The 8,996-nt window shown below is 34.7% G+C and overlaps 1 protein-coding gene across 1 annotated transcript in view; it reads right to left on the bottom strand.

Annotated features, from left to right (window-relative positions):
* LOC125648593 (protein ELYS-like) overlaps positions 1-8,974 on the bottom strand; it is a 28,460-nt gene extending 19,486 nt beyond the window's left edge. Inside the window, exons 1-14 of the mRNA XM_048875636.2 lie at positions 8,846-8,974; positions 8,303-8,482; positions 6,152-6,408; positions 5,536-5,665; positions 4,656-4,796; positions 4,394-4,462; positions 3,737-3,845; positions 3,527-3,646; positions 3,306-3,390; positions 2,955-3,120; positions 2,715-2,844; positions 2,427-2,517; positions 2,209-2,302; positions 2,035-2,096 (exon numbers count right to left, since the gene is read on the bottom strand). Of these exons, the coding sequence (XP_048731593.2) occupies positions 2,035-2,096; positions 2,209-2,302; positions 2,427-2,517; positions 2,715-2,844; positions 2,955-3,120; positions 3,306-3,390; positions 3,527-3,646; positions 3,737-3,845; positions 4,394-4,462; positions 4,656-4,796; positions 5,536-5,665; positions 6,152-6,408; positions 8,303-8,414 (1,566 nt within the window). The 5' untranslated portion in view covers positions 8,415-8,482; positions 8,846-8,974. The remainder of the gene's footprint in view (positions 1-2,034; positions 2,097-2,208; positions 2,303-2,426; positions 2,518-2,714; positions 2,845-2,954; positions 3,121-3,305; positions 3,391-3,526; positions 3,647-3,736; positions 3,846-4,393; positions 4,463-4,655; positions 4,797-5,535; positions 5,666-6,151; positions 6,409-8,302; positions 8,483-8,845) is intronic.
* Between the last annotated feature and the right edge of the window lie 22 nt (positions 8,975-8,996).

The raw sequence follows: 8,996 nt of genomic DNA, 5'->3' as shown, positions 1-8,996 counted from the left end.
AATGTTTGCTGTTCTACTGCTCTAGAGAGGAATTTACCCCCCCCCCCCCTATATTCATGAATTGTAAAAATTTGATCCTCAATTTAAGCCCCCCCCCTCCCCCAAAAAAAACAGATTTCAGTGTCACCTTGCTACTCTTGTACAGATTTCTTCAAAATTTTCTTCATATTCTCATGTAAATCTTTGAATCCCTATCTTAGACCCACCCTAGCCTCAGGGGCCATGGTTTGATGAAATATGGATCTGCACTACATTGGAGTGCTTGCATATTATTATGACCAATCATAGCCTGTGGTTCTTCAAAAGATTTTTAAAAACATATTCCATGTAAAAAAATTTATCCCCATTGTGGCCCTACCCTTCCTCCTTGGACAATGATTCAAACAAACTTAAATCTGCACAACCTGAGGATAATTACATACTAATCATGGTCATGTTGATCTTGAGAATGATTTTCAAATTTTATACCTATATATTCCCACATAAAACTTTGAATCTGTATTGCGACCCAAACCTACCCTAAGGCATTGATTTGAACAAACTTGAATCTGCACTAGCTGAGGAATCTCACATATGAACCTAGTCCTGCTGCTCTGAAGATTAAATTCTACCCCCTATTGTGGTCCTGCCCTCAAGAGCCATGATTTGCATAAACTGCAATCTGCACAACGTGAAGATGTTTGCATATTCAGGGATAGACATCAAACTTCCACTTGTCTGAGTGAAAAACTTTGTTGTCTGAATTTTTTAAAATTCCAATACACCTATCAACCAGTAATTTTAATTATCCCCCTTTGCAAAGTCAGCCAAAGAAACAAGTTTTCCTTCTTCACAAATGTAAGACATTTATAATACTACTTTGCATTATAGCTAATTGTCAAGTTTGCACACAATTCTAAGGATTGTCCCACCCTGAGGTATTATTGTATTTTGTAGTTGACTGTAATTGATGTAAAAATAACAAATGTCAAAGTTATAGACCTGAAAATTACATAGGTCAACATGGGGAAATAAGATCTTTTCACGGCAAAATGGTGGGCAAGGGACATAACTAAGACAAAATGTTGATATGTGTATTTGATTCAAATGCACAATGTTTTATTTCAGTTCAAAAAAGTAAAACGTGTTAAAAGCGTAACAAATCAGTTTTTATTCAATAACTTGAAAACAATGTGTATGGATGCTGTCAATTCTGTAAATTGTTTTACCGGTAAGCGAGAGTGAGTATAGCGCTGAATTTCTGATACAAGGTACAGATCATACCGTTGTCAACCGTAAATTCTGATTGTCACGCCACCTGAAACTCACTTTCTCTTTAATGGATATTTTTAATTATTCTCTGCAATGCCTTTTCTTTTAACGTCACCAAAATATATGTACAGTACTACTTGAAGAGACGGGAAATGGTGGCAAAGCTGCTATTTTCTCACATACATGACTAAGATAAGTCATATATCTGATAGTTTATCTATTTAGAATGACTTACTGATAGATTAAGATACAGTAAAGAAAATAAAAAATATGGACTTTTAGAATCTACACTATGTCAGGAAGGTTTCACACAAGTTTCATATTTTCTATTAAATGACCCCACCCTATTTTTACCTTTCTTGAGTTTGTTCCATTGGAAGGGGCATGGCCCTTCACTAGAACAATTTTGAATTCCCTTTACCAAAGGATACTCTGTGCTAAGCTTAGTTGAATTTGTCAACTCTTCTAGAGAAGAGGTCGAAAATGTGTACAGACAAACAGAAAAGCTCACTTGAGCATATAACAAAGATTTCAGATAGAAAAGACTATTATCATAACTACAAAAGTAAATATTTGAGAAGTTTTTCAAGAAAATGGATGAAAAATATAATGTTTTCTTAAAAGTATAAGAAATTATCAATAAAGAACCTGTTAAAATTCTTAAATCTCGTCATCTATGTCGGGTTCTGAAACTGAGTGTGGGCTCCTGAATGATGCACTTTCAGTAGCTACTAAAGTTATTGAGCTTATTTGCAACCCTGAGTTCAAATCTGAGACACTGACCTGCCTTTGGGTACCCAGATACTGAGCTTTCACTATTCCTTCATCAAGAACACACACAGTGTCTGCAATGAAATTTTACTGTATTTAACATAAATGCGTTATTATATTCAGCAAAATACAATAAAAGACAATGCAATATTTTTTTACAGTGAATTTTACTGAATGTAGACTTACTAAACGCCAGTGCAGATGGGTAGAAGTGTTGCTCTGGGGGCATGAGAGAAGTGTTGGTAAATCGGCTCAGCTTATCCACAGATAGGTACACAGCCTAAAATCATGAAGTCATACACAACAATGAAGATCAACTTATAGATAGGTCAAGAATGTGAATTATATATTGTGATCTTCATTATAAATGTACACATGAAACCACCACTGCATAATTTACTAACCATTACAGAGCCTTGCTCCGACTGTTCAACTATCTCATCTAGACTGAGGAAGGAAAAGTAAGAACACGTGTCCATAGGTCCCGAGGATGCCCTGAAAAATCATCCCATTTCCATGAACTGATAAGAGCTCTGTGGAACACATGTTGTGTCTATAGTTACAGAGTACAAGACAGATGGACCACGGCACAAAGTGACCCACATCTGGTATACACCAAAATATCTCAGATTCCAAACTTTGTAAGTCATTAAGACAATCAGTGCAGCTGGCACAATATGCTTTGGATTTACCTAACAGTGGAAGGCATCTGAGCATGGTACCACCGATTCATGTCAAATATTCCCATGTGTGACGTCTGTTTGTATCCATCCGAACACTCCCACACAAAGACACTCAAACTCAGGTCTGGACCATGTAAACCTAAACAATAATTCATGCTCAAAACAAAATGCCATACACAGAAATGTCACCCTTTTATACTGCAATTTTACTATAAAAAAATCTAGTCTCCAATCACTGTGCAGTCTTACTCTCTTCAAACGATTCCTCTTCATCAAGTTTTGAAGGTGGCTTGTAACAAGGATCTTGTAGGGTATAGCAAGAGATGATTCGACTTGATACTGAAGGCTTAAGGCTGGGGTTCAGGGGTGATGCAACCAGTTCAAAGTCAAATCTCAAGCTCACTGAGGTCAGATCCTGTAATGCACATAACAACAACTGGAATCATTTTGCTGGTCCCTTTCTTCACGTATAAGCAATGATGGATTTCATGTCCTATTTTTTTCCCATGATATTCAAAATGTTGAACTTGATTTTCAATAATTCATGTATAACATTAAAACCTCTTGCTAACATTGAAGGTTATTTCAATATAAGCTCACCTCATAAAAAGGTCCATAGTTGCTGTACAAAGTCTTCTTGTTAAATGCCAGTTGGTATAATGTTATTATGGATAAGCTGTCATCTCTACAACAGCAGTAAACAGTGATTCATAAAACAACATTTGTATAGAAAATGACAAGCATGCAATGCCAATGACAATGTGCAAAACCTTTTTCCCCCTTGGAATCAGACTTCAATTGTATGAAATCCGTGCACTTACTGATGGTCGCCGGTGCTTCTTGTAATCCAGATATAGCTGAAGTTCTTGGGGTCATTCTCGGGTTCCTGGTAAGCTATATGTGTTATGGGGACCATATCTACATCTAACCTGCTGCTGTATCTGTTGAAAGGCATACATGAGTTAATCAAATAATCACACCTAGAGTCATACATCACAACAATACGGCTGTGATCTAACAATCGTACTTACTCCAGCACCGGCACATGAAGTTTCCAGATTTGGTAACTACCAAAACTAAAGCCCACAAAAAGACTTCCTATCTGTTGTATGTACTGCAAACAGCTAACATGTACTGCATCTAAAGCAAATAGATTTATATACATGATTGATTTGTGATGAGTGGCAACCATTAAATATTTGCAACAAATAAATATCACAGCTTCACTTTGTATAAGATTAATATTCAAGTAAACAATTCTAAAAGAAAAAGATTTATGAACTTGTAGTTTTGCTGTTCTCAAGATATCTTGCATTTCCCACAGTACTACCTTGGCTGCATTCATTCTGGTCCTAGAGGCTATGATTTGAAGAGAAAAAAAAACCAACAATAATCGGACCCCCCTCCCCCCCAAAGAAAACCTACACTACCAGTTTTATCATTTCTGGCTCTGTCAATCTACAGAAAATACCCCCCCCCCTTTTGTGAAAATTGGCCCATTGGCCATGGAGAAGAAATTGAAATAGTGAAAAGTTACTACCATAAAGACTTTGAGACTAATTAATGCCTAAAATCTTTGCAGAGAAAAACTAACTTAAGCCCTCATCTGTGATGAGCTAATCAGTCAAATGTTGCTCATTAATTTCTAATTAACTAAAGCATATTATTATTACTGAATAAAGTTAAACCTGTGTTAAATGTCTTCATTACTGTTCCATCACATCTCTTGTACTTGTATCCACTTTCCTGTGCTTCTTCTGCAAATCATCATTACAATAAAACAGAAAAGTTTATTTCCATAAGTTGGCATTTTGTAAAGCATGTTTACAACAAAACACAAATGTGTGTTCAGTATACATGTAAATTCAAAGTCAAGCTTTAATGGCAAAGTCTTTGTAAATGATGTTTAATGATCTAGTACACAGGCCAGCAAATTAAAACCTTACTTACCGTCTAAGACCATACAGAGGTGCTGGGATCTTGACATGGCCTGTACTCGCCTCTGCTCCGTGTCACGTGAACGGGGAGACAAGAGCTGGAGCTTGTTTGGTTTTATTTCATCTGATTCCATGTCATCATCAAGGCACATGTCTGAAAGAGATTTTCATTCATAAGAAAGTGCTAGCAGTACATCGATGTATGTTAGGGATTCCTATGGTTTGTGTTTAAGGAAAGCCCTTCTGTAGATGGATAATTATACAGTGATCATTGTGTTTATTAGACTTCATTCATAATTATCAATTGTCAGCAAAAGGTAATCCACTGTGTGAACTGTTCACAAGAAATTTCAAAGGTAATCCACTGTGTGAACTGTTCACAAGAAATTTCAAAGAAACATGCTCTTACTCATGTCAGAAGTAAAACTTTAAATCCATAGAATTCATGAAGTACCACCCCATTGTTGGTACAATGTATATGATAAATTGTTCTATCAAACATGTTTTTTATAAATTGTTATTGTATTCATCAAAAGTGAATCTAAAGATGCCATCTTTCAGTTTTGTTAACAGAATCTCCACAACAAATTCAGCTTTGATTTTAATTTTCAACTTAAAAAAAAATAAATCATTAATTGGTTTGCTATATAATGGCAATAAAGAGAAAATAAACTTATAAAAAGCTGGCATACTAAATATTTTCTACAACACTGACCAGAGTACTACAACTGTACGTACTATAACAATAAAATATCTCAAAACTCTTGAATATAGTGGTTCTTGCCACAAGGCCATGATATGTTGTATAATCCTGATAATATACTCTTTCCACTACTCTATTTCTATATACAATGTCCAGATATTGAAGAACAACATCCCGTCAAAATGGTTACCTATAAGATATACAATGCCACCATTGGTTCCCACTGCAACAATGCCATAGAAATGTCGCAAGTGTGCACTCAGCGCCCAAACTGGAACGTCATCGCCTCCCATACTTGTAACTGGGTCTAATGATGAAATCTAGATGGCAAGCACAATAAACTCAATATCTAAAGTAAAATGAATATTTAAAGTAAACTCAATATTCAACACAAACTCAATATTCAAAGTAAACCGTATATTTAAAGTAAACTCAATATCTAAAGTGAACTCAATATTCTACGGATTGGGCAGGGACTGGTACAATGATGTTCTATTTCTTCTTTAAATCATATATTCATTTACATCGAAATCTGTTTTAGGTTTGGAGACATTACAAGTCGGCCTGAGTAGGGTTATGTCTGACAGGCACCCTCGTGCAGAGTGATATAACCCTAAAACTCAGATCCTACAACTATCTCCCTCGTGTAATCTTAAACATGTTATCAACTGGTGACGAGTTAACACTATCACAATTATTTTCCTCAACCTGAAAGTAAACTTACAACAAAGTTATAATACAATGATCCCCCTGCACATGACCAGTTTTGAGCCAAAAGCAAGTTCTTATTCTGAAAGATAAAATACCTTTTGCGGAATCTCTATGGTCTTGATAATTTTTGACAGGTGAACATCAAGAAGACACAGCAGACCACTGGATGAAGAATAACAGACTCCGACTAACAGTTTACGATTGCTTCCATACTGGTACTCCTTAACACAGGTTATGTATGCATGAGGGTCACAGATGATTTCTCCGAACTTCCAAGAAGACAGACACTGGCTTGACTTTGTATCCACTACTTCAAGAACAGCCTCTCTTACAAGCCAGCATATTGATCCATCTGAAACAATTCAATGCGTGTGAGCAATTTAAAGTACAATAAAGTAAGTCATCAGTCTTTTCTAAAACAAAAAATTACCAAATTTACAAGTAATATTTGTTTCCAATTGGAAAGAATACTTAGGTGTAAATGATATTTTGTTGAAAATTGTAAAATGATTTGAGTATGATGAACCCTGTTCCTTTCTTCAACAGACAAAAAAATTTCTAAAAAATTGCTTCAATGTTCTCATTTTGAGGGATGAATCAATATATCAAAATGTACCAGTATACAACTGTTTAACAATAATGTTATGACAATATGAAGTCATATTTGAAACGGAGCATTTTAAAAATTGGTATCAGTGTCCAGTTAATCCATCATTAAAATTGTCAGACAGAAAAAGCTTTCTTTGATAAAAAAAAATAATAAAAAATAAGAAAGCAGTGTGCAATCTTTGTTCAGAGACTAATGTAACATAAAGAGGAACAACTAATTTGATGGTGTATCTAAACTGACATCTCAAAATAATGGCAGTAAACCGTCTCCTCTGAGCTTGGTGGATAAAAATAACAACTATGGCATCAAGCCATGAACTACAGTTGCTGGTAGTGATAAAGAGCCAAGATCTGATGGGTTGAACTACATTTGATTTTATATCTTGAAATACATGATTTCGGTTGTCTTGTAAGTAATTTATATTTGGTGTGATGAAAGTAAACCAATGGAATTTGGCAGTTGGCGGAAAAGCAAAATCTAACATAATTACAGCTGTTGTTTTTTAATATCTAATACATGACCTGCAGTGTCTATCTACAATTTGGGTACTACATGAAGAATTACTTTCCTAGATGTTAGTTTTCTGCAACTTTTTTGGACCCCAGCAATTCAATGTTACTTTTGTTATAAAATAAATTAATAAAAAAAAATCACTTCACTTGTTTATTGTACCATTTTAAACTAATTAATGAATCTGATATATTGCATATCCTAGCTGTATCTTATCGAAAAATCTTGACCAAATGCACACCCCTACCCCATTTACCGTAAGTACCTATACTTTCATGTAAATATTATGTGTTTAGCCCACACCTAAAGATCTTTAAGCATACTAATTTTTTTATGACATTCTATCATTGTTTATTTTTATATGTATATCTATTAGGGTTGGTAACAAGTAACCAGTTACTTGAGCTCTCATCACAAGGTCTAAATATTGAAGACAAAATCAGTAATTTAGTACTCAGAAAAAATTAAAACATTCAACATTTTCTCGTTATTTGTCATTCCTTCAATCATATTTCAGTATTACATTAACGACCATCATTCATTGAAATAAAAGGGAAATAACTTGTCTCAGGCTAAAAATGTTATGGGGCCTATTGCAAACATTTTAATCTGAGATGCTATAAAACACATTTTCAGCTTATTACCCAAAATCTAATACTGTACTACAATGAAATATATCTATTTATATGATAAACACAATGCAAAACAAGTTGAATCTATCTACAATTGTTGATAAATCACCAAAAACAACCACATTTTGACTGCATGCACAGGTTTCTGTAAATGTTCTCAAATGAAATTGGTATTCGCAAATGTATTATGACATGAGAGACCTTGAATAAGAATGAGGTGCCACACTCAAAGATTTGTAGGCATTACTGATTTTATATTCATTTTATGCACCGACGTTAAAACAGTTCCAATACAGTATAATAACAGTTATTACTGATGGAATCAAATAATAATAATGTTCAATCAATACAATGAAATATCGATACCTAAACAATTACTTGGGCTGTAATTGAGACTACAAAAAATCTCCCCCATAGATGTGGCATCTATGGGGGAGATTTTTTGTAGTCTCAATTACAGCCCAAGTTTTGAACATCTCTATCTGAAAAATCACCTTTTGAAACACCGGCAATGGCAACATCACTTTGACCAAACACTGCTGATGAATTAGTTCCTATGTATGGTTTTAATGGGGAAACTTTGTGTGGTGTTGTACCAGGCCTCATGGTTTGACTATGTCCGTTTCACTGCACCCTAGTCGCCTTTCCGTTTAGATGGTTAAACTTTGTTGAAGCTTAAAAACGTAGAAAAAAAACCCACACATTTTCGTTATAAATGAAGTTGTACTAGATATATGGTAGTTAACACATTTCGACCTATATCATACAGAGAAAATTCGCATTACCTCCACATTTGTTTGCTCGATTATCGGTTCACGATAAACACTATTTTATCATGCATAAACTAGAGATATAGCTGATTTGCTTTGCAAAATATGCAGTTGAATTGTTGGATGCACTTTATAAAGACAATAACAAATTGAAATTGATTTGAACTGCTGTTAACCGCCATCTTTGAAAAAACACGTGCATTAATGAGGAGATTCTGTTAAAAGCAATCAGAACTAACATGTACAAAGAACACAAAAATAACATACCATTGCACAAAGAAAAGAAAGTTGGCCTGATGAAATAGATATTTGTTTTTTCCGATTACTTTTGAAAATTCGTCGTTTCAACTCCACCATTTCCCCCAGTAGGCAACGACAATTTTCATTGGATGATATATTTCCCGGGGAAATGATACCT

The sequence above is a fragment of the Ostrea edulis genome, chromosome 1 (genome assembly GCF_947568905.1).
Source record: "Ostrea edulis chromosome 1, xbOstEdul1.1, whole genome shotgun sequence".
NCBI lineage: Eukaryota > Metazoa > Mollusca > Bivalvia > Ostreida > Ostreidae > Ostrea > Ostrea edulis.
Note: the sequence above shows the minus strand (reverse complement) of the source record. Positions and strands in the feature narration are given on the sequence as shown.